Below are 26,670 nucleotides of genomic sequence, written 5' to 3' on the forward strand. Positions count from 1 at the left end.
CAGTTGAAAAAAAAATGGGTGAAAGTGTACATAAAAGAATTGATGGTGGTCACACTGAATATTGATTTGATTTGGATTTCTTCTGTTCATTCATTTTATTTATTGTTAATTGATAAAAATAATTCTTATTTTTAAATGCATTTCTACTTTAAACACTTTTTGCCTATACCTTTCATCCAGTGCTGTATAAGGAAAGCTAATAGATACATACTCTACAATATTTCATTTATACTTTCTCCATTACAAGTCCAGCTAGTGGCTGGAAAATGAAAGGAAATACAATTTAAATGGTTTTAGAAAGTTTATTGAGTTTTATTGGTAAAAATGATATAACAATATTTCCACAGTATTAGCATTTGTCTTATTGAATTAAAATATGCATTAACTACATAAAAAAAATACACAGATTTAATAATAAAACATTCAGGTACCATTTCAATGTAATGAGTGTGCATTCCACATAGTTACCAATGCAAACATACAGCTACAGTCACAGTAAGTAGGATAGTTAGGAAATGAGAATATTTTTTTAAATGAAGATGAAAACTCCACTTTAAAGCCTGAAGAACAAGAATAAGGAAGCACTGAAGCTAAATGTTATGATTCATTAATGTTATCCCAGCTACTGTAATATCAACCCAAATCCATATTTTTTATAACACAAACTCCTATCTCTTTTCTTCAGATATAGCAAACATTAAAATTAGCAGTTTAGGGATTACACTCCTAGGTTGCCCGTTTGGCCATGTACACGTCAGACAATTTCTCCTGTAGATATGGCTTTACATTCAAAGAGATCTGCAACTGTGAAATGTAAAGTATACCCTAAAGTCCACACTATCATTTCCTAGGAGTGTGTGAACAGTGTTTTCTAAAATCACTATTTGCTTGCATTGTTCTGTACTTTAATGTAGATCCTATCTGTCTGTTTGCATTGAACACTGTATTTTATTTTATTGCAGGTCCTTCAACTGTTACCTTTAAAACTACGTGTTAATAATTGATAACAAATAAGGAAACTAATAGCATGCAGGTATTTCTAGATGTATATAAAAATGCAAAATGATCTAAAACTAGTTCAAATGAATAAAACTGCATTACTGTCTGGTGTGGTGAAATTATTAAAGTGGTGTTTCCAATAGGATATTTTTAAAAAATCATTGGGGTTTAGGCTGTTGGGACCCCCAAGGTCCTTAACACACAAGCATATGTTCACTCAGATGAGAGCTATGCTGCAATTAATATGGATTCAATACAAGTAATTGAAATGTTACACAGCATTTTATGCAGATGACATATATGCAAAGTATAAATCTGCAAACAATTAGGCATCAAGGGCAAGAAAAGAAACTCCAGCATGATTCCACATGGATTAATGTAACTACATCTGAATGAAGATACACTAATATATGGAATTTCTCCAATATTTCAAGGATTATGATGCAAAGGATCACACGTGACTAATAATAATTGTTTATAGTGACTGTTGAAAAGTTTCTTTTGCCTTTGTATTGAATTGTTTGCATATTAAAGTCCTGACATTTAGTGAGATTTTCAATAGGCTGGGGCACTGTTAAGTTAATATTGAGCTTTTCTTGGTGCAGCTTGCTGCTGGTTTAAAAGATTATGACCCTGATTATTCAGGAATAGACCCTTTGTTTGTGCAAAAATATGCAACATTTGGCCGGGTCTGCTCTGTGCTTCCCATATGGGCAGGATGGGGGGGTGAAGCATGGGGGCATGTCCTCCTCAATGCTACATTTTCTACAAGGAGTGTGCCTCTTAATAAAGGGGCAGCACTGTATTTAAGACTAGAGATACTTGCCAGTCTTAGCAAATTCCTCCTATATATGTAAATTGTTCAAACATTTTAAGCATGGTCTTTCTGGGAGTATGCTGATTCCAATTAAATTCATTAAAAAAATTACATTTCTAATAGATGATGATTTACATATTTTCCTTACAGATCATGTTAACAAAACCTTTGCAATGCATGCAAGCAATGTGGTTATAGACTATGTGGTCATCTAATGTAATGCCAAATCTAGTAACAGTGTAATGATATTCATCAATGGCTTTGAAATTAGAGCATATGCCTCTTGGATGTAATATTAAATTGGGCATGTGCCACCAACAGCATTGTTTATGGTGGAGATGGAAACCTTCAGTGCCTTCATAAATGTATCTGTATGTTTAATGGGGTATTTCCAACATCAACAGTTTTTCCCATCCAATGAATAAGGGGTAACAAGCTGATTGGCAGGGGTATAATGGGGGAAAATTGTGCCTTGAATGAATGGAGCACAGCACTAAGCTTGTCAATGTTTAAAAGCCCCATGAAAAATGAATGGAGTTGTGTGTGCTGAGCTCCATTCCTTTGAGGGACTTAGGATCAGTGGGGAAGTTCTGGTGATCAAACCCCCCACTGATAAACTTGTTATCACCTATCCTTTATATAGGGGTTACCTTTTAATATTGGGAATGCCCCTTTAAGAATATAACAATTGCATTTGTTTCAGGACAATTAAAATATGTATTTACATTAGATATAAAGTGAAAACCAGTGAAATCATTAAGTTTTATTACAATAGTCTATCTCCATCTCCAGCTAAATAGCGGCTTGGTTTAACTGTATTTACATAAATAATTTGATTTACAATAAAGGTGGATGAAAGAAATTATTTTATGCTAAGCCTGTATATCTTTTTTACCCTTTTGTTTCTATTGGTACTGCATTTTTAGGTTCTGGTAATGACAAGTACTTAAAGGGGTACTCCACCCACAGACATCTTATCCCCTATCCAAAGGATAGGGGATAAGATGTCTGATTCCGTGGGTCCCTCCTGGGACCCCCCTGGTAATCTCTGTTCAGCACTTATGTTTAGAATGCTAGTTTTCCACAGCCAGAGATGTGAAGTCACACCATGCCCCCTCCATTCAAAGACAGGAATGGAGGGAGCTGGCCTCCGGCTTCCCAAACCCGGCTGCACAGAGATCGCAGGGGGGGGGGTCCCCAGCAACGGGACCCCTTCAATCAGACATCTTATCCCCTATCCTTTGCTCAAGGGATCAGATGTCTGTGGCCGGAGTACCCCTTTAATTGTATCTATAACTTCTTATTGGAAGTTTTACAATCTGTACATTACTATCTTTAATTGTGTTTGCAAATTGTTTACAGAAGTAAAAATACATGTAATAAAAGTATTGCTAGAACATCAACCTATTAGTCTATGTTCACACATCAAAATTAATAGCAAAATACTACATTTTTAAAGTGTACTTGTCACTTTAAAAAAAATTTGACATGTCACAGAGGCATGTCAAAAGAATTGATATGTTGAGGTCTCAGTGCTAAGATCCCTATTGATCAAGATAATGATTGTGGAAGCGCGCAGCAGAACACTTTACTTTTCAGCTCCCAGGAACCTTTCTGCCCCATAGACTTATAATGGAGCAGCAAGAGAAAGATTGCTCAGAGCCAGGAAGAAATATGTGCTATTGTGCACTTATTCAAGCTTATTCTGTGATTAGTGGGGGTCTCAGCACTGAGACTCCAACCGATCAAAAAAGACATGTCTAAAGTTTTTTATTTTTACACTGTACACTGTAATATAATAATGTGCACAATAAAAGTCACTGTTAAAGTGTCTGTCAGTTCACACACTGTTTAAAGCTTTTTTAAACACTATGGCCCAGATTTATCAAACTGTGTGAGAGAAAAAATAGAGTGATTTTCCCACAGCAACCAATCACAGCTCAGGTTTCATTTTACCTCAGCTCATTAGCTGAGCGGTGATTGGTTGCTTTTTCTCTCATACAGTTTGCCACTTCTCTATAGATTCCCATTGTGCATATTATTAGATTAAAAATGCAGACGTCTTTTATTTCTTTTTTGCTATGTGTGAAGATAGCCTAAATGTAATTGAATATTTTTAATTTTATAACCAAGAATTGCAATTATTTACATTGTTATATTATGTTTTTATAGTCTTCATTTACATTTCTGAACATATTTTACATAACTCATAAATTACAGTAAAATAGGGGACCCTTAAAGTTACATTTTATGGCAGTTCCACCTTAAAGCATTACCACAGTGGCTACATAACCTTTCTATGTCAGAGATGTTTTGTCAAAAATGCAAGATAAAATAAACAAAAAATTATGAAATTCTAAATTCAAATTAATAAAATTAATAAAATTTTCAAAAAGATTTCACATAGATCCTTTAGAACTCATACAAATGGCAGGTTTATAGTTTAATGCATGAGTAGTATACTAAGAGCAAAGTGAGGACAGGGAAGCTTTTTACTAAAGCTTGATCGTGAAGGACAGGATCCAATCTCACCATTGGCACTAGATATACGGCTCATGCACAGAGTTAAAATATGGTTGTGTACAAATTTATGGCAGCTAATAGGACAACTCACCATAACAGGTTTAAAATTAGACAGATAAGATGGTTACCTTCAAAATAGTATGGACTAATAAGTTTTGCATGTTGTGCATATATACCTTCTTTATTTGCACTTCATACAACTTTTATCAAGCGGGCTTTCAGACATTACATGTTGCACATAGATCCAAAGTGAAACTTAAAAGAGATGTTTCATAGAGATTATATTCACATATCCGAGCTAGGATGAACTAATACAAAGATATTGAGCTTCCAGCATTTTTCTTCTCCAGCATCATTTTCAGTTCAGATACAAGGGCAGCACTAGCACTTGGAACTTTCTCTTTCATTTGCTGATCAATAATCCTGGGTGTTAGTGACCCAGACACAGTTGGAAGTCTCCATTCGGTCTTACTGGCTTTTGGTAATAGGCGAGGGGGTGGAGGAGGCAAGGGAGCATTTGGTGGAAAAGGAGTAAGCTGGCTGTTGTTATTTCCATTCTCATTTTGAAGATCTGCTTCCACATCTTGCATGGCAAACTTTTCAGCAGAACCGGTGGACTTCTTAAATCTCAACCATTCAGTTCTGATCGTTCTGGGAGGATGGTCTGGCCTTCGTCGTCTAATTATCCTCCTCATGGGCATAATTTTATTAGACTTTTTGTTGCGCCAGAACATGGCTGTAGATATTAACACTGTAATGACCACCATAATTGCCATGACACCAGCTAGCACCCCTAAGGCTTTCATGGGGTTATCTTTACTTTGCATCAAAAAGGCAGCCACAGGCCCCTTGTGAAGATGAGTCTGTAAAAGAGTACAAAGATAACATGTGACATACATACTGCCTGTCTGTATGTCTGCCACTTGACCGTACAGTAAAGATAGTTATATGCTTATCTTCCTGCATTCTGAACTGCTAATTATTATGACATTTATTGAGGGTAAAAGGGCACAATTCTAATTCTAAAAGCATTTTTGTAATGTAAGAATCCAAAAATGAATGGATGCAACACAAGTAATACATGAGAAAGATGCACTCAATAAGTTATTATGATTCTACCTTTGTTTTCCTGTACTCTTTTACAGACAAGAAAGTTCTATGATTATTTATCATTAAATACACAAATGCAGACCAACTCCAGTCGTGGTCATTTGGCATCAGGGAGGCACATAAAAACTGCTTCAGTTAATTAAAGGCCTGCTTTGGTGGTCCCCTTGTGATTTTTTTGACCCTGCCTCTAGGATGGATTTTTGCTCTTCTCACACTTTTCCAGTACATGATGGTGGAAATCACCATAGTTATAGAAATGCTGAGGAGGACTGTACTCATGCAAATTCCAAATATCATCCACGGTCGTTTTCTGAGACTCAAAACATAGGCCTTTACCCTTGATTTGATCTGGAAATGGCAAACATGAGAAGATGTAATGTAGGGAATGGAAAAGTGGTTGGAAAGAGGGAAACAAGGTGACAATGATTTGCAAGGAACACAATGATATACAGTGTCTCACATAAGTGAGTACATTCCTCACATTTTTGTAAATATTTTATTATATGTTTTCATGTGCCAACATTGAAGAAATGACACTCTGCTACAATGTAAAGTAGTGAGTGTACAGCCTGTAGAACTGTGTTTATTCTTGTGTCCCCATGAAATAACTCAACACACAGTCATTGATGTTTAAACAAAACTGAGTACATCCTATTCCCCTGTCTTGTGTCATGTGACTTGTTAGTGTTTTAAGATCTATAAGAAAATTGTCAAGACCCTAAAATAGGCAAGGCCATACAGCAGTTTAACAGGACAGGTTCCACTCAAAACATGCTTTGCCACGGTCAACCAATGAAGTTTGCAGGCTGGTGACCATACAAAATATTAATACTTTGGGCACAATTTTGAAATTTTCACCAAGGGCTGTACTCACTTTTGTTGCCAAGGTTTAGACTTTAAGGGCTGTGTGTTCAGTTATTTTGAGGAGACACAACATTAAACTCTTATACAAATGGTGCACTCACTCCTATACATTGTGACAGAGTCATTTCTTCAGTGTTGTCATGGAAATATATAAAAAATATTTACAAAAATGGGGGGGGGGGTGATGTACTCACTTATGTCAGATACTGTAGTAGATGGTTTAGTCTAACAACTAAAATAAAAATGTTAGCAGTTTGCTAAGCCATAATGATTTTAATGATTCTAACTATTGTGAGGACTTCAACCACTGACTCTGGAGACAGAGAAAATATGAGACGTACTGTTCCCCAGTTTATTAAAGGGGTACTCCGTTGAATTAACCCTTTAAAAATCGGTTCTCAGTGTTCCGGGTTGGGTAGCATGATGTCACGCAGCCAGTCATCAGCTGAGGAGGGACATCACTTTGGTTACTGATTGAATAAGCAGCCACGTGACATAATTTTACCCAAACCCAAAAGCAATTAAGCTCCATGATTCTGGTGGCAACTCAGTTGCACGGCAGGTAAAAAACGGCAAATTTTTACTGCAAATGGTTAATTTACTGGAGTACCCCTTTAAACCCTTCAATACAAAACAAATAAAGAAAATAGATACTGCAAAGGCTAGGAAAAACATCTAGGACTCTACATTTCTATATTATGAAGAAATATAAAATTCCATCCCTTCCCCAATATCGCGCCACACCCCTACCCTTCAATTCCCTGGTTGAACTTGATGGACGTATGTCTTTTTTCAACCGTACTAACTATGTAACTATGTAATGTACAGGCATAGCACAGCTTATTAAAGCAGCAGGACTGATTTTTTTCATGTGGCACAACGTTTTGACATATCACAGGATTATTAATTTTTCCATACAAGATTTTCCATACAGTAAGACTATATACTGTTCAAACTTAGATCATCATTTAATTTTAGGCCCATATATCCATACTGATTAAGATAATTATATTTCTTATATGGGTTGGAGATGCATTTCCTTAACCCCTTAAGGACACATGACGTTCTCATACGTCTCCATTTCCGAGTCCTTAAGGACACATGACGTATGAGAACGTCATGTGTTTTACCGGCCCCCCGCAACCATCTGGAGCGGAGCCGGTCCCCGATGCCTGCTGAAATCGTTCAGCAGGCATCGGGGCATATCGCCCAGGGGGGTCATTATGACCCCCCATGTCGGCGATGGCCGCAGATCGCTGAACAATTCAGTCCAGCGATCTGCGGCGGATTCCGGGTCAATCGGGTCTCCAGTGACCCGGTGACCCGGAATTATTGGCTGATCGGGGCCGTCAGAGACGGCCCCGATCAGCCAGAGCCAGCAGGGGTGAGGTGGCACTGGTGCCACCTCACGATCGCCCTGATTCGTCGGCCGGATTACCGGCCGACCAATCAGGGCGCCTGCTGCGGGTGTCACTCCCGCAACCCGCTCCGCCCCTCTTCCGGAGGACGTGAGCGGGTGCGGGAAGACGACCCCCGGTGCTGGGGACCCCGATCCCCGGCGTCCCTGTTGGGATCGGGGCCCCAGGAGCAGCGGCGGCGGCGGAGACGACGAGGGACTGACCTGTGCGGCTGGATCGTTGGAGGTGAGTGACAGCCTCCTGCTGTTGCTTAGCAACAGCTCCCAGCATGCAAAAAGGGCATGCTGGGAGCTGTAGTTATGCAACAGCAGGAGGCAGACCACCACAACTCCCAGCATGCCCTTATGGGCATGCTGGGACTTGTAGTTTTGCAACAGCTGGAGGCACATTCTTTCTATGGAAAAGTGTACCTTCAGCTGTTGTGTAACTACAACTCCCAGCTTGCACAATCAGCTAAAGTGCATGCTGGGAGTTGTAGTGGTGCATCTGGTGGTTGCATAACTACAACTCCCAGCATGCCCGTTGGCTGTCGGTGACTGCTGAGAGTTGTAGTTTTGCAACAGCTGAAGGCACACTGAGTTAAGTAGTAAACCAGTGTGTCTCCAGCTGTTGCATAACTACAATCCCCAGCATCCCCAGCCAAAGTAGTATGCCTCCAGCTGTTGCATAACTACAACACCCAGCATGCCCTTCCGCTGTCCGTACATGCTGCGGGTTGTAGCTTTTGCAACAGCTGAAGGCACACTGGTTGCAAAACACTGAGTTTGTTACCAAACTCGGTGTTTCACAACCAGTGTGCCTCCAGCTGTTGCAAAACTACAACTCCCAGCATGCATTGATAGACCGTACATGCTGGGAGTTGTAGTTTTGCAACAGCTGGATGTTTCTCCCCTCCCCCCAATGTGAATGTACAGGGTACACTCACATGGGCGGAGGATTACAGTAAGTATCCGACTGCAAGTTTGAGCTGCGGCAAATTTTCTGCCGCTGCTCAAACTGCCAGCGAGAAACTACTGTGAACCCTCCGCCCATGCGACTGTACCCTAAAAACACTACACTACACTACCACAAAATAAAATAAAAAGTAAAAAACACTACATATACACATACCCCTACACAGCCCCCCTCCCCAATAAAAATGAAAAACGTCTGGTACGCCACTGTTTCCAAAACGGAGCCACCAGTGGTTGCAAAACTACAACTCCCAGCATGCACTGATAGACCGTACATGCTGGGAGTTGTAGTTTTGCAACAGCTGGATGTTCCCCCCCCCCCAATGTGAATGTACAGGGTACACTCACATGGGCGGAGGATTACAGTTAGTATCCGGCTGCAAGTTTGAGGTACGGCAAAATTTCTGCCGCAGCTCAAACTGCCAGCGAGAAACTACTGTGAACCCCCCGCCCGTGCGACTGTACCCTAAAAACACTACACTAACACACAATAAAATAAAAAGTAAAAAACACTACATATACACATACCCCTACACAGCCCCCCTCCCCTCCCCAATAAAAATGAAAAACGTCTGGTACGCCACTGTTTCCAGAACGGAGCCTCCAGCGGTTGCAAAACTACAACTCCCAGCATGCACTGATAGACCGTACATGCTGGGAGTTGTAGTTTTGCAACAGCTGGATGTTCCCCCCCCCCCTATGTGAACGTACAGGGTACACTCACATGGGCGGAGGATTACAGTAAGTATCCGGCTGCAAGTTTGAGCTGCGTCAAATTTTCTGCCGTAGCTCCAACTGCCAGCGAGAAACTACTGTGAACCCCCGCCCGTGCAACTGTACCCTAAAAACACTACACTACACTACCACAAAATAAAATAAAAAGTAAAAAACACTACATATACACATACCCCTATACAACCCCCCTCCCCAATAAAAATGAAAAACGTCTGGTACGCCACTGTTTCCAAAACGGAGCCTCCAGCTGTTGCAAAACAACTACTCCCAGTATTGCCAGATAGCCGTTGACTGTCCAGGCATGCTGGGAGTTTTACAACAGCTGGAGGCACCCTGTTTGGGAATCACTGGCGTAGAATACCCCTATGTCCACCCCTATGCAAGTCCCTAATTTAGGCCTCAAATGCGCATGGCGCTCTCACTTTGGAGCCCTGTCGTATTTCAAGGCAACAGTTTAGGGCCACATATGGGGTATCGCCGTACTCGGGAGAAATTGGGCTTCAAATTTTGGGGGGTATTTTCTGCTATTACCCTTTTAAAAAATGTAAAATTTTGGGGAAAACAAGCATTTTAGGTAAAAAAAATATATATTTTTTTACATATGCAAAAGTCGTGAAACACCTGTAGGGTATTAAGGTTCAAATTACCCCTTGTTACGTTCCCCGAGGGGTCTAGTTTCCAAAATAGTATGCCATGTGTTTTTTTTTTTGCTGTCCTGGCACCATAGGGGCTTCCTAAATGCGGCATGCCCCCAGAGCAAAATTCGCTTTCAAAAAGCCAAATGTGACTCCTTCTCTTCTGAGACCTGTAGTGCGCCAGCAGAGCACTTTTCACACCCATATGGGGTGTTTTCTGAATCGGGAGAAATTGGGCTTCAAATTTTGGGGGGTATTTTCTGCTATTACCCTTTTTAAAATTGTAAAAATTTTGGGAAACCAAGCATTTTAGGTAAAAAAAATATATATTTTTTTACATATGCAAAAGTCGTGAAACACCTGTAGGGTATTAAGGTTCACATTACCCCTTGTTACGTTCCCCGAGGGGTCTAGTTTCCAAAATGGTATGCCATGTGTTTTTTTTTGCTGTCCTGGCACCATAGGGGCTTCCTAAATGCGGCATGCCCCCAGAGCAAAATTCACTTTCAAAAAGCCAAATGTGACTCCTTCTCTTCTGAGACCTGTAGTGCGCCAGCAGAGCACTTTTCACACCCATATGGGGTGTTTTCTGAATCGGGAGAAATTGGGCTTCAAATTTTGGGGGGTATTTTCTGCTATTACCCTTTTTAAAATTGTAAAAATTTTGGGAAACCAAGCATTTTAGGTAAAAAAAAAATATATTTTTTTACATATGCAAAAGTCGTGAAACACCTGTAGCGTATTAAGGTTCACATTACCCCTTGTTACGTTCCCCGAGGGGTCTAGTTTCCAAAATGGTATGCCATGTGGTTTTTTTTTTCTGTTCTGGCACCATAGGGGCTTCCTAAATGCGGCATGCCCCCAGAGCAAAATTTGCTTTCAAAAAGCCAAATGTGACTCCTTCTCTTCTGAGACCTGTAGTGCACCAGCAGAGCACTTTTCACCCCCATGCGAGGTGTTTTCTGTATCGGGAGAAATTGGGCTTCAAATTTTGGGGGGTATTTTCTGCTATTACCCTTTTTAAAAATGTAAAATTTTTGGGAAACCAAGCATTTTAGGTAAAAAAAATATATATTTTTTTTACATATGCAAAAGTCGTGAAATACCTGTAGGGTATTAAGGTTCACTTTACCCCTTGTTACGTTCCCTGAGGGGTCTAGTTTCCAAAATGGTATGCCATGTGTTTTTTTTTTGCTGTCCTGGCACCAAAGGGGCTTCCTAAATGCGGCATGCCCCCCAAAAACCATTTGTCGCTCCTTCCCTTCTGAGCCCTCTACTGTGCCCGCCGAACAATTAACATAGACATATGAGGTATGTGCTTACTCGAGAGAAATTGGGTTTCAAATACAAGTAAAATTTTTTTCCTTTTTATCCCTTGCAAAAATTCAAAAATTTAGTCTACAAGAACATGCGAGTGTAAAAAATGAAGATTTTGAATTTTCTCCTTCACTTTGCTGCTATTCCTGTGAAACACCTAAAGGGTTAATACACTTACTGAATGTTTTTTTGAATACTTTAGGGGGTGTAGTTTTTATAATGGGGTCTTTTATGGGGTATTTCTAATATGAAGACCCTTCAAATCCACTTCAAAACTGAACTGGTCCCTGAAAAATAGTGAGTTTGAAAATTTTGTGAAAAATTTCAAAATTGCTACTGAACTTTGAAGCCCTATGGTGTCTTCCAAAAGTAAAAACTCATAAATTTTATGATGCAAACATAAAGTAGACATATTGTATATGTGAACCCCAAAAAAATATATTTTGAATATCCATTTTCCTTACAAGCAGAGAGCTTCAAAGTTAGAAAAATGCAAAATTTTCATTTTTTTCATCAAATTTTGGGATTTTTCACCAAGAAAGGATGCAAGTTACCATAACATTTTACCATTAAGTTAAAGTAGAATATGTCACGAAAAAACAATCTCGGAATCAGAATGATAACTAAAAGCATTCCAGAGTTATTAATGTTTAAAGTGACAGTGGTCAGAATTGCAAAAAACGCTCCGGTCCTTAAGGTATAAAATGGCCTGGTCCTTAAGGGGTTAATATAGAGCTCCAAATCTCCTGAATGGTCAATGAGTTCATTATAAAATTTTAGTGACTTGCAGTCAACCTAAAATTAAAGGGGTTATCTAGGAAAAAACTTTTTTTTATATATCAACTGGCTCCAGAAAGTTAAATAGATTTGTAAATTACTTCTATAAAAAAAATCTTCATCCTTTCAGTACTTATGAGCTTCTGAAGTTGAGTTGTTCTTTTCTGTCTAAGTGCTCTCTGATGACACATGTCTCAGGAACCGCCCAGTTTAGAAGCAAATCCCCATAGTAAACCTCTTCTACTCTGTGCAGTTCCTGAGACAAGCAGAGATGTCAGCAGAGAGCACTGTTGCCAGACAGAAAACAACAACTCAACGTCAGCAGCTGATAATTATTGAAAGGATTAAGATTTTTAATAGAAGTAATTTACAAATCTGTTTAACTTTCTGGAGCCAATTGATATAAAAAAAAAAGTTTTTCCCTGGAATACCCCTTAAAAATACAGATTTTTGCAGATGAATAAAAAATTAAATTTCAATAAACTCTTGAACTTCTAGTGATAGGAGATAAAGAGAATCTGTCATCAGTATCACCCTGTATCATCTGTAAAACAGACTTGTAGTGCAGATGACAGAGATGACAATGATCTTTACCAGTCCTCAGTCAGTGCCTCCGTTCTGTTGCAATCCCGATTCTCCAGTACATCAAATGACCAGCTTGTTGCATCAGGAATTTTCCCAAACTCCCCCTGCATGGTAACGTTGGGCTGGCATCTTCATGGTACTGCCTTGTCCCCTGTGCTGAGCCTCCTCTGCGGCAGAATGGTAGATTCTGCAGAGGCAGAGGGGAGGAGGTGCCAGCCTGACTTCACTGTGCACAGGGTGCTTGGGTCTAGGTGGATGCAGATAAACAAGCCTGGAGGAATTCTTAGGGGTCTTTAGTTCAGAAAAAGGACTCAGGGGCTGAGTTTTAGGGGAAACAAAGAAGCATGGAGGGGACAAGGGGGTCTGGGGTGGGTTGGGGGCAAAGGGGACTGAAGGAGAACATTATAAAGGTGGGATTTAGCTGAGCTGAGAAGAGACAGTGTGTGGCAGTATTAATAATATCTGCACAGTGTGTGGCAGATTTATATTCAGAGGTCACAATTTGTGGCAGGGTTATGCTCAGAGGGTACAGTATTTGTCAAATTATATTCAGAAGAACAGTGTCTGACAGCCTTATATCAAGGGGTAACAGTGTCTGTCAGGGTTATAATGATTATTGTCATCATACAGAGGATGAGGATCTGGTGACAAAGTGAGAAACCAATGATATCTGGCCATCAAACTCTGCAGAGGGATGATGTAGCTGGAAGAAGTCCTGGCATCTGGACCAGAAGAAGAAGAAAAGACTACAGAGAAGATGTCAGCTGTGAGACACTAATATCATTGTGTATTCTGCCTAACTGTATCATCAATGCTGTAGTCACTTGTAAGTTCTGCAGTGATGTTGGGTAAAACTGTACCCTAATCTGTGGCTCTCCAGCTGTTGCAAAAACTCTCATAATGTATAAGACTCTCCAGGCAAGATATGAGCTGTAGCTTTGTAACTGATCAAGAGCCACTTTAACCAAGGTAATCTGTGGGGGTCTCAGCATTTGGGCCACCACCAAAAAAATGGGCTGCTTATTCTAAAATGCCCAGGCCTATTTTTGGTCCCAGGCTGGCCCTAGTGGAGCTGGAGAGGATTCAAAGACGGACAACTAGAGTAATAGATGGAATGGGAGGACTGCAGTACCCAGAAAGATTTTTAAAATTAGGGTTACTTGATTAAGAAGACAGCTATGGGTGACCAAATAACTATATATACACACACACACACACACACACAGGCAGTGCAGTGTTCTCTCTCATGATCTATTTATACCCAACTTATTCTGTAACAAGAAGGTATCAGAGGAAAGAAGGTTTCTACACTAGCTCAGCCGGGTTTTTTTTTACTGTAACAGCAGTGACACTGTGGAACTCTCTTCTAGAGGAAGTGGTCAAAAAGTTCAAAAGGGGTCTGGGTGCACGTCTGGAGAGTAATAATATGACAGATTTATAGGGGCAGAACATTGATTCAGGGATTTATTGGAGTCAGGAAGAAAAATGTCCCTATGGTATGGGGCAATTGGCACCAGCCTCATACGTTTTTTTTAACCTTCCTCTTGATCAACATAGTAGGAACACAATGGAGATATAGGTTGAAGTTGATGGATTTGTCTTTTTTTTTACTATAAAGTGGTTGGGAAAAGTAAAGTCTTGAGGTGTTACAAACACTCACAGTAAGTGCAAAAAAACTAAAAAAAATCATAACAATGATGTTGGGAGTGGATGTTATTAAGGGGGGATACATATACAAGAAGGGGAATTTTATTATGGACGATAACCAGTACTCATTAAATATACATTCTGCATGTATAGTAATAATTTTACTGTGAACTGGAGTGTCAAGTGACAAATTCAGTGTTGCTGCTTCTGTAAACAACAAAGGGGATGATATTAAAAGAAAACACAATAAATAAAATGACAAAAGAAAACTCAGAGAACAGGATCATAAGGCTAAAAGAGAAAGTATTTTAGCTTCTTTCAGACTAAGCTTCTCTGCTTCTTTTCACCTTATTCAAGAGATGAGGAGCACATTGAGTCCCATATGGTTCAATTATCTTTAGCAACATTGTGTATGAAGTGTATAACCCTGACCTGTATGGGCTCCTCTCACCTGCCTAACCATCAGAAAACACAACAGCACCAACTCCAGTTTCAAAGCTCTAAAGTAGCTTTACTTTACCGAACATGCAATCGTTCAGCTCTTCAAAAGAATAGACGTTTACTGGAAGTTACTGTTACTGAACTACTGTTGTTGCAGTTTGGTTACACAAATGTGGTTTCCCAGTACGGGATGGTGTTTCCCCATACCCTTCTCCTGCCCTGTCAGGCAGAGTCCCAAAGTCTGTCTAACTACTGCAAGTCCCAGCAAGCCTGCGAGGTCCCTCCTGTGTCACTGGTCACCTCCTTGGGCTATTGGCTGTACTGCATAGACTGTGTCATTTGTCTACCCTCAGTAAAGCTACCGTTTGTCCGTAACGTGGCATTGGTGTCTTCATTGCCCCCGTGCCTAGCCCAGGACCAGTGGTATTACCTTCGGGTGGTTAAGGCCAAACCATGCCCTGGCGTCACGACAAGAAGGGATTACTAACATCTGCCCCTTGGGTTATAACATCTAACCTGCATCTCACACCCCAATGCCACAACTTTTTGGTATCAAGAACAGGATAACGGTGTGCGCCATATGCCACAAGTCCTCCCACTAGTCTGAACTGTGTCCAATATTGTCTGCAAAATCACATGCCAATGCGACAGAAGTTTGCGGCAGAAAGTGCACGAGACTGTTGTCATTGGAATGTGTTTCAACTGTGGCGCTTGTAAAATAGAGGGGGAGGTGAAGGAAAGACTGTTTGCCACTGTGGAGTATAAAGAGTCAGTACCTGAAAGAGTTAACCTGGTCCAGTGTTTCCCATGCGCAGGAGTGGTCACATCTCCGCTCTGTCAGTCCCCAGTGGTGATGCCTCTATAGCACAACGAGGAGGAACCGAAAAAGCCGCCCTGTGTTGCACAGGGGAAGACTTTGCTGACCGGAGCAAACAGGAAGTCCACTGGGCGCAGCCATATTGGAGGTTCTGGCGGCTGCGTCCAGCTCTGCTGTCTACTACCTGGCACCTGCTGCAGCGCAGACTCTGCAAATACCCGCAGGCATCAGAATTCTGCCTCCGGTGCCGGTAACTAGCAACGTTAACCCCCTGCTGCCCAACAGTATTACCGGGTACCTGCAAAATAGAGGGGGATCCCCACTTAGAGTGCTTCCGCCAGTAAAGACTAAGCCGCTGCAGCACCCCAGCAAGTATCTTAAAGTGACAGCGCACTCAATTCATCATAAAGTGACAGCGCACTCAATTCATCTTAAAGTGACAACGCACTCAAAAAGTCAACAAGATGTCAGCACCCAGCTCTCCAGATCAACCAGGCGACAGTGCCCCTCCATCTCCAGCAGCAAGATCATCACCTTCCCCAGCAGCCAGGAGGATCTTACCAGCCCTGCCTACAGTCAACATCAACAGTCCTGGTGTTCCAGGGTCTGCACTGGTATTCATGGGGAATTCTGTCCTTTCTACCTACAACGGAGATCCTTTCACCCAGAGAGAGTTCAAAGAGAGGATTCATAGTTTGTTTGTCTTTTACTCTTTCCCTCCTAATCAACAGGTGCAATTGCTCACAGGACAACTACAAGGACCAACGTTAGACGAAGTCCCCACCTGGCCAGCCTCCTAGAAGACGACTGTAGAGCAGATCTTTGAAGGACTGTACCAGGTATTTGAGTCACATTCTCCATCAGAGATACGTCTCTGGCTGTATGAAAGGCGACAAAAGCCAGATGAGACCTTAAGAGCATATGCTGAAGTCCTGCAGAATGCCACAGAGACTGTCCAAAAACTAGATGGGATAACTCCCGAGCAGGGCAATAAAATATTAATGGACAGATTTATTGATGGAGCCCATAACAAGTGGAACAAGGCCAAATTGAGAATGTTCCTCTTTGCTCCTGCCCCATGTAATCCCAGTTACTATGCTCCTTCACCTGTTAGGTATTCTGGGAGTAAAATACCCTTCTGTACTCACTGTAACAAGTCTGGACATTGGACAATGCACTGCTAGGGTTTAAACAGAATTCCCTCTGGGGTCAAGGACCGGCCCCCAGGAAAACAGCCAGCAGTCACAATTCCAGAACGCCCTAAGTCAGGACTATCACTTTATGTCGCCTCCTGCCCTTATGTAAAAATTGTTGTAGAAGGTGTACAGTTGGAGGTGTTGATAGATACAGGGTCACAAGTGTCTACTATACCTAAAAATGTTTTCTATAAGCATTGGGATGCTCGTGTATTGTGTGAGCCTGATGATGTTAACTTTAGAGTAGTGGCATGGATATTGGGAGCCAACCATTCAGTTGGGAGAGCATGTACTTAGAGGGCAGGGAGTGATTGTAACTAATGTGTCAGATAAGGGGTCTGCTGAGTTTATAATGGGGATGAACATTATGGAAAAACTGTTTTGTTGAAAAAGTAGATGCCTTGTATGCCTCTCTCCCCCACATGTCTCCTTCAGGCCAGCAGGCTGCGCAGCACCACTTGAAAGTTCCACAGGTGGAGCAGAAGTTTGCCAACAAGCAAGGTGAAATCTGCAGAGTGCGAGAACAAGACATCAGGTTGGTGACCTTACAACCCAACACAGAGACCATCATCTGTGCACATCCTGGAGTAAAGAGCAAGGGTTATCAAGCCCTGCTGGAGCCTATGCATTTGGAAGATCATCCCCTTGTCTGAGCTGCGAGAATACTTGTCAAAGTTGCCAATGGGAGAGTCCCAGTCCAGTTAGTCTATCTGTCTGATGTTGCTACTGTATAGCCTAAATACACCCCAGTCGCCCAGCTGTACTTCATAGAGTCAAGGGACATCCTAACAGAATGCAAGGTGGCCCAACAGCATGTGGCCCAAGTGGCTGAAGGATCCAGTACAAGTCCTCCTGAGCCCTGGTGGGCACAGCTCCAAGTTGGAGACGAGTTTATCCCGAGTGACCAAGTCAATGGAGTCATCAATGTTGCCAAAAGGTACCATGGGGCTTTTAGCAAACACCCCACTGATTTCGGACAGTCCTCCTATCAAAGAAAGGCACCGTCCGGTTGCACCAGGCATGTATCAGATTGTCAAAAAGATGCTGGACGACATGAAAGAAGCAGACGTCATCCGAGAAAGTCAGAGTCCCAGGTCGGCGCCACCTGTCCTGGTCAAGAAAAAAGACGGAACCATCTGCTTTTGTGCCGACTACAAGAAACTGATCAATGTTAGACATAAGAACGCGTATCCACTGCCAAGATTCCAAGAGTCACTCACAGCCCTTGGGTCGGCTGCTTACTTCTCCCCCCTGGACTTAACCAATGGCTATTGGCAAGTGCCTATGGCCATGGACGACCGAGAGAAGACCGCCTTTGTGACACCCATGGGACTGTTCGAGTTTAAGAGTATGCCGTTTGGGCTATGTAATGCCCCTGCTACATTCCAGCATTTGATGGAGCGCTGCCTGGGCCATCTGAATTTTCAGTGTCCTGTTGTACCTGGACGATGTCATTGTGTATCCTAAGTCCAACCAGGAGCACCTCATCATCTGTCAGACATCTTCCATGTCCTGATCAAACATGGGTTGAAGATTAAGCCGTCGAAGCGTCATTTGCTTAAGTCCCAGGTATACTACCTAGGTCATGTTGTCAGTGCCGAGGGAGTCCAGCCCAATACTGAAAAAGTAGAGATTTTTAAAAACTGGCCTACCCAGGGCACGGTGAAAGATGTCAGAAGCTTCATGGGATTTGCCGGCTTCTAACCACCACTTCATTCCCCACTTCGCTCAGATTGCAGAACCCCTCACAGCAATCCTGCGGGGTACGGCGAAGGAGAACTACAGTGGAAGACTACCTGTTGAATGGGCTGAAGAGCAAGAGACAGTGTTCCGAGCTCTTAAACGTCTGCTGACAGAACCCTCCATCCTGGCCTATCCAGACAACGTTCCGGTTATACACTGATGCCAGTTTTGAAGGTTTGGGAGTTGTCCTGTACCAAGTGCAAGAAGGGCAAGAGCGTGTGATAGCCTATACCAGTCATAACCTGCGAGGAGCAGAAAAAAATGATGGAAACTACAGTTCCTTCAAGCTGGAACTTTTTGCCCTCGTATTGGCCATGACTGAAAAATTTAAAGACTACTTGGCTGCCACACCATTCACTATCTACACGGATAATAACCCGTTGGCCCATCTGAATACTGCCAAGTTGGGTGCCATCGAGCAGCGTTGGGCCTCAAGATTGGCCAATTACAGTTTCACCATCAAGTACAGAATTGGCAAGTAAAATGTCAACACTGATGTAATGTCTCGGATGATTCCCGGCGAAGGACCACCTGTCGAAGACGAGTGGGAAGACGTGGAGATGCCCCCATTTTACCAGAAGTTTGTGAATCAGAATGTTGTGACTGCCCTTAAGGAGGGCGAACCCAGGTCTGAGAAGGTCCAAAAAGTCCTATATACCTGGAAGACGCTACAAGAAGACGCTACAAGACGAAAGTCGAGTCATGGGGGATCTGTCTGACTACCTCCTGATGAAAAAGGTACCAACCCGTCTACGCCGGGCCCAGGGTGACTAAGAGTTGAAACACCTGTGGCGACAGAGGAAGCGACTGTTTGTTCACAAGGGACTGTTGTACCAAAATTCTTTTGATCCGGTCTCTGGTGATCGACTTCATCAGATTCTGGTTCCCCCGAAGAGACGTGGCCATGGTCCTCAACGCATATCATGATCGGTCGGGACACTTTGGAGTCCACAAGACCGATGCTACTGTCAGACAAAGATTCTACTGGATTGGAATGCGACATTGAGAAATGGTGCAGTGAGTGTGCAGTCTGCAACGTCACCAAGTAAGTGCGCAAGGACGCAAGAGCACCACTCTATTCCAACCAGAGTGAAAGGCCTAATCAGTTGGTCGAGCTAGACCATGTCAAGTTGTCTCCTACCCGGTCCAGGTAGACTTATGCTCTCACCATGGTGGATCACTACTCCAAATGGGTTGTCGTGGTACCCGTTAAAGACCTCACAGCCAAGACAGCGGCCCAGATGTTCTACTCCAATTGGGTACAAACCCTTGGGTGTCCAGAGTCTGTCCTAACGGACCGGGGAACGGCCTTCGAGGGCCAACTCTTCCAGGAGCTGTGTCAGTTCCACGCCTGTAAGAAACTTGGACTACTGCTTACCACCCTCAAGGGAACGGGCTCTGTGAGCTCATCAATCAAGTCCACATGTTGCAAGCAGCTTCTGTATCCAAGCATGAAGAGTGTCCCCAATTGTTACCCGAAATGTTGGAGATTTATAACAACCCGGTCCATTGTTCTACAGGGTACACCCCTTTCTACCTGATGATGGCGCGGCATGGGCAGCTGCTGAAGGACCAGACGTTTGGGCTTCAGGCCCCATTCAATAACTCCCCACAAGCCTCCATGGAGTGGGTCTCTGACCATCAAAGAAAGATCCAAGAAGCAAAATAGATGGGTGAGGCTCAACAAAGGCAACAGCAAGATTATAACTGTCATGACTCTGCCAAACCCCTCCAGCTAGGTGACAAAGTCTGGCTGTGGAAGTTCCTGAGAAATCATAAACTGGAGTTTATCTGGGAGACAGAACCATACACAGTGATGGCCGTTCCCTATCCATACTCTGATGTGTACGAGGTACAAAAACAAGCCGCAAGTTGTCCATTGTAACAGAATCAAGCTATGTCACAAAGAAGACCTACCTGTACCTTTGCCATCAGCAGTCAGACCTACACGGGAGTACAAGCCAGGAGAGGGGATCCAATGTTCCAATGTTCTCTCCCAGCCAACCTGCAATTTTCTGTATCGCACCAACCCCTTAGTCGCCACAACCAACCTTAGTCGCCACACCAGCCCCTGTCCTGTCACCGTTGGTGCCAGTCTATACTCACATAAAGATTAAAGTACCACATAACGTTAGTTGCCACACATAGTTAACTAATACTACATAATGTACCTATACTTGCATTAGGGCTGTAGCAGCTACTATCGTACCAGTCCACAACTATCTGTAATACAAATGTCTAATATTTTCTTGTGTCCACATGCCCAGGATACTTTGCTTGCCAGAAGGTCTTCCTGTTAACCCACTGTGCAGGTACCAAAATAAGGTAACAAAAATCTAACATTGTCTAGTGATATACATGGAATTCTGGGGAGAAGTGTGTCCACCGAGGGACCCCAGTAGCCAATGCATTGGGTAAAAAGCCTCCGGCAGCCCAATCTGTTGTAATTGTACCTATTGTTATGTGTAATATCTTAGAGTCATGTTCCAAAACAGTCATAAAGTTAACAATTTTCATAAAGTTCAGAGCGTGTATGGACATTTTATAACAGAGGTCTTCAAACTGTGGCACTCCAGATGTTGCAAAACTACAATTCCGGGCATGCTGGGAGTTGTAGTTTTGCCACAGCTAGAGGGCCACAGTTTGAAGACCGCTGTTTTATAATATATGGACTCTTTGCTTTTATCTATCTCAGACCTGGATGTGGACGTTATTTGAAATGCTCCAGGAACTGTCTGTAGCCCCTGTGGTAATTCTGGTCCTCTGCCCTACAGGACTGGGCATCAAGGATCCACTTCAATAAAGTGGGGGAGTTTGTGGTAGCCCAGTATGGGATGGTTTTTCCCTGTACCCTTCTCCTGCCCTGTCAGGCAGAGTCCCTCTATGTCCTCAGGACCCCCCTGCAGTGTTACTTCCAGTGTAAATATGTTATCCCTTATAAAGTGTAATGTACCCTTAAATATTATACCATGTGATTAATGTTATACCATGTGATTGTTACCCAGGAGGCACTAGTGACCAGGTGACCCCCCCAAATGACCTATTGGCTCCTTGCACAGGGGCTGCAATCTCTCTCTTGCTCCTGAGGCCCAGTGCAGTCAAGACATCTTACAGAGTGTGTCCAGAGAATTGGAGGCCTCAAGACTAAAGTCTGCAGCCCCAAGTCAGCTCAAGTAAGCTTAAGTCATTGTCTTGTCAGTCAAAAGTCATGTCAAGTCAATTGTCTAGTCACCGTGGCCTGCACAAAAGTCTGTCTAACTACTGCAAATCCCAGCAAGCCTGTGAGGTCCCCCTGTGTCACTGGTCACCTCCTTGGGATATTGGCTGTACTGCATAGACTCTGTCATCTGTCTACTCTCTGTAAAGCTACTGTTTGTCCTTAACTTGGCATCCATGTCTTGATTGCCCCCGTGCCTAGCCTAGGTCAAATTACAAGCCAAATTTAAGAAAGCTTGGCCACTAATCTGTCAGAAGCTACAGTGTCTTTAAAGACACTCAACAAAACTCAATTTTTGTGTCTAATTTGTTCCAAAAATCTTCCTGATAACACGCATGCCACCAAAAATATGTTGCAGACACATTTGTTTATCTCCCCTATTGATCCTAGATCATGACCATAAAAATTTGAGACCTGTCACCTTGCTAAGATGGGTCAATAAACTAAGGCTTGATCTATATATCTCATCTGTCTTTTTCGCCACGTTTACACACCATTAAAAAAGAATGTCCGTAAACCTAAAAAAAAGGCAGTTTTGAAGCCATTTACAGCTGAAAAAATTGTTTATTTTATGGTATGTATGTTTTTAGACACTGTCCGTACACCAATCCATTCCTCTTTACATTCATTATTCCTTCATTACATTCCTTATTCTGATTTTATTTGCTTACATTTACTTCCTCCCCTTTTCACAATAGTAGCACTGATTATGCAATCTATTTAACCATTCACTGTGGCAGACAAAACTATATACACTTGCTGTGGGCAAAGCTGTGCAGCCATTAACACAGTTAATAAAGGCAATACCACCAACTCCAAGGCCGACAGTAGGGCAAATGAACAATATAACATCAATGGCAACTACTATATCTACGGATATACGTCAGCCCACGAGAGGTATACCGTTACTATCTAAAGCAATCTCAGCAGCACTACTTACCACCATGTCGAGTCAACCACATGTTACAACAGTTCCGACACATTCTTTTTTAGGGATTCCACAGATTCTGCAATTTCCATTTCCACCGACCACCCTGATATAGGAATATGTACTTCCAACATCACATGACATCACAACATGATTCCCTACGCATCTTTAATTTTGTCATCTTACACTCTGAGTGAGACTTAGGAAAAACTACTCAGCAAGGGCTTGTCGGTCACTCCAATACCCAGATTTAATTATTTCTCCTGGTTCAAGGATATTAAACTGGTTAAGACCATGGACATGTATACTCATCCATGTGCCGTTAACCGGGTATGATGCGGGCTCCCGACTCGAGCCTGTGTCACACCGGCCGGCCCTCAGCTGATTCTTGTAGCTGAGGGCCAGTGTTAATGGTCGACGTGCGGCGATCACCACGGCCAGCTATTAATCCTTTAGATGGCCGCTGTCAAAATAATCCCTGGTGGTCCAGTGGGGTGGATCGCCCCCCCCCCGCAGCATGATTGTGGGGGGGGGGGTATCCACTGTGGAGGTAGCCGGAGGGCTTACCTCTCCTTCCATGCAGGTCCCGGCTCTCGCATTGATAAAGCCTGGCAGGACCAGGCTTTATGAAACGAGTGCAGATCACACAGATCGATGTGGTTCTATGGAACCACATTGATCTGTATGAGGAATCTAATGATTCCTCCTAAAAGTCACCTAAGGGGACTAAAAGTGTAAAAAAAAAAGTTTAATAAAAGTAAAAAACAAACAAACACAAAGTATTCCTTATTAAAAGTAAAAATAAATAAATCCTTTTCTAAAATTCCATATAAAAAATGTGTGTGTAAATGTCCGAACTATAAAAATATATTGTAAATTAAACTGCACGGCAAATGGCGTCTGCACAAAAAAGTTCCTAAGTCCAAAATAGGGTATTTTTGGTCACTTTTTATACCATGAAAAGATGAATAAAAAGTGATCAAAATGTCCGATCAAAATAAAAATGGTAATGATTAAAACTTCAGATCACGGTGCAAAATATGAGCCCTCATATAGCCCAGTATGCAGAAAAATAAAAAAAAGTTATAGGGATCATAAGATGACAATTTTAAATGTGTTAATTTTTTTGCATGTAGTTATGATTTTTTCCAAAAGTACGACAAAATCAAACCTATATAAGTAGGGTATCATTTTAATCGTATAGACCTACAGAATAAAGATAAGGTGTAATTTTTACAGAAAAATGTACTTCGTAGAAACGGAAGCCCCCAAAAGTTACAAAATTTAGTTTTTTCTTCAATTTTGTCGCACAATGATTTTTTTTACTGTTTTGCAGTAGATTTTTGGGTAAAATGACTGATGTCGTTACAAAGAAGAATTGGTGGCACAAAAAATAAGCCATCATATGGATTTTAAGTTGCAAAATTGAAAGGGTTATGATTTTTTAAATGTAAGGAGGAAAAAATGAAAGTGCAAAAACAGAAGAATGCTTGGTCCTTAAGGGGTTAACTTATTTGCAAGGAAATTTGCCTTGCAAAAGTATTACATTGAGAGAAATAGCGACTCTTGTACATTGCTGCAAAGGGAAGAAACAGCGAGGCATGTGCTTCAAGAATTATTAGATGAGAATGCAGGGGTTGAAGTCACCTTTGAGGCCCCACTTACCAACTTTAGACCAAAATCGAAAATTACGCCAGCCATCCACAATACCTGAATATTGAGATATTTGTGGACATAGTATGTAAGGAACGGGGGACGATTCGCCCTAGAAAGGGCATTGTCGGTTCCAACTTGGACAAATATGAACAAGAATCCCTGAATTCCTTATGTCAGGATAAGGAAATAGTGATTAAAGTTAGTGATAAAGGGGGCAATATTGTCCTGATGGACAGAACAGGATATGATGATATGGTGCAAGTTCTCCTGTCAGACAAGACAAAATATGAAGTGTTATCTGCGGATCCAACAAGTCAGTACTTACATGAATACAAGATTAAACTAACATAGGCCAGAGAGAGAGGCCTATTGACGGAGGATGAATTTAAGTTTATATATAATCCTCACCCTGCACCAGCCACGTTTTATGCCCTTCCCAAAACTCACAAAGCCACAACCCTGATACGTGGGAGACAGGGGTGGACATATCACTTGTTCAGCCGGTTTGGCTGCACAGGGGCCCAGCGTGTTAGGGGGCCCATCTAATGGCCCAGGTCACAGCCTGGGCCTCACAGTCTGGGCCCCTGCAGGGCCCCTGCCAGTACTTCATACTAAATGCTGCAGCAACAGGTCCCGGACCTGCCGCTGACAGCAGTAATTTACCTTTAAACCGGCCGGGCGAGACGGACAGGCAGGTACCCCCGTAAGGGCCCAGACCCTCAGGGAGGCCCGACTGGCCCCAACACTCTTTCTTGCGAGTCAGTGAGTGATTGTCACTCACTGACGGTTGGGGGGGGGGGGGGGGGGGAGGGAGCACCCCACTGTACACTGACTGACTACATCACATTCTTGTTTCTTATGTTCCAGCCCTGCCCTGTCTGTTGCCCAGACTGGCCAGCGGGGCTGGAGCGAGAGGGAGCGCCGTCCGGAGGGCAGAACTCTGTCACTTTATAATAAGGGCTGCAGTTGGTATGAGACAAGCCTGTGCGCGGCTCTCAGTTACCAGCAGGGCCTGCTAGTAGCAGCTGGCCAGTGACGTCAGCTCACGTGTCCCTCCTCTTCCTGCCCACTGCCTGCAATAGAGGAGCGGAGCAGCAGGTTACACTGCACACAGGTACTTACTTGTATGGGGGCAGTGTATGATGGCTGTGTGTGTGTGTATGGGGGCAGTGCATGTGTGTATGGGGGCAGAGTGTGTGTGTATGATGGCTGTGTGTGTATAAAGGGGCAGTGTGTGTATAAAGCAGCTGTGTATGTTTATATAGAAGCTGTGTATGTGTATATAGAAGCTGTGTATGGTTATATAGAAGCTGTGTATGTGTATATAGAAGTTGTGTATGTGTATGATGGCCATGTGTGTATACAGGGGCAGTGTGTGTATGTAGAGGCAGTGTATTTATTTATGGCCATGTGTGTATGATGGCAGTGTATGTGTATATAGAAGCTGTGTATGTGTATGATGGCCATGTGTGTATAAAGGGGCAGTGTGTGTATATATAGTGGCAGTGTATGTGTATATAGTGGCTGTATATGTGTGTATGATGGCAGTGTGTGTATATATAGTGGCAGTGTATGTGTATATAGTGGCTGTATATGTGTGTATGATGGCAGTGTGTGTATATATAGTGGCAGTGTATGTGTATATAGTGGCTGTATATGTGTGTATGATGGCAGTGTGTGTATATATAGTGGCAGTGTATGTGTATATAGTGGCTGTATATGTGTGTATGATGGCAGTGTGTGTATATATAGTGGCAGTGTATGTGTATATAGTGGCTGTATATGTGTGTATGATGGCAGTGTGTGTATATATAGTGGCAGTGTATGTGTATATAGTGGCTGTATATGTGTGTATGATGGCAGTGTGTGTATATATAGTGGCAGTGTATGTGTATATAGTGGCTGTATATGTGTGTATGATGGCAGTGTGTGTCTATATAGTGGCAGTGTATGTGTATATAGTGGCTGTATATGTGTGTATGATGGCAGTGTGTGTCTATATAGTGGCAGTGTATGTATATATAGTGGCTGTATATGTGTGTATGATGGCAGTGTGTGTATATATAGTGGCAGTGTATGTGTATATAGTGGCTGTATATGTGTGTATGATGGCAGTGTGTGTCTATATAGTGGCAGTGTATGTGTATATAGTGGCTGTATATGTGTGTATGATGGCAGTGTGTGTCTATATAGTGGCAGTGTATGTGTATATAGTGGCAATATATGTGTGTATGATGGCAGTGTGTGTCTATATAGTGTTTGTGTATAGTGGCTGTATATGTGTGTATGATG

General features: G+C 42.4%; 1 protein-coding gene across 1 annotated transcript in view; it reads right to left on the reverse strand.

The window, feature by feature from the left end:
• Positions 1-294: 294 nt before the first annotated feature.
• Positions 295-26,670, reverse strand: part of CDHR1 (cadherin related family member 1) — a 197,256-nt gene continuing 170,880 nt past the window's right edge. The window contains exon 19 of the mRNA XM_056530930.1: positions 295-5,202. Coding sequence (XP_056386905.1) covers positions 4,648-5,202 — 555 coding nt within the window. The 3' untranslated portion in view covers positions 295-4,647. The remainder of the gene's footprint in view (positions 5,203-26,670) is intronic.

This window comes from Hyla sarda, chromosome 7, assembly GCF_029499605.1.
Source record: "Hyla sarda isolate aHylSar1 chromosome 7, aHylSar1.hap1, whole genome shotgun sequence".
NCBI classification, from domain to species: Eukaryota; Metazoa; Chordata; class Amphibia; order Anura; family Hylidae; genus Hyla; species Hyla sarda.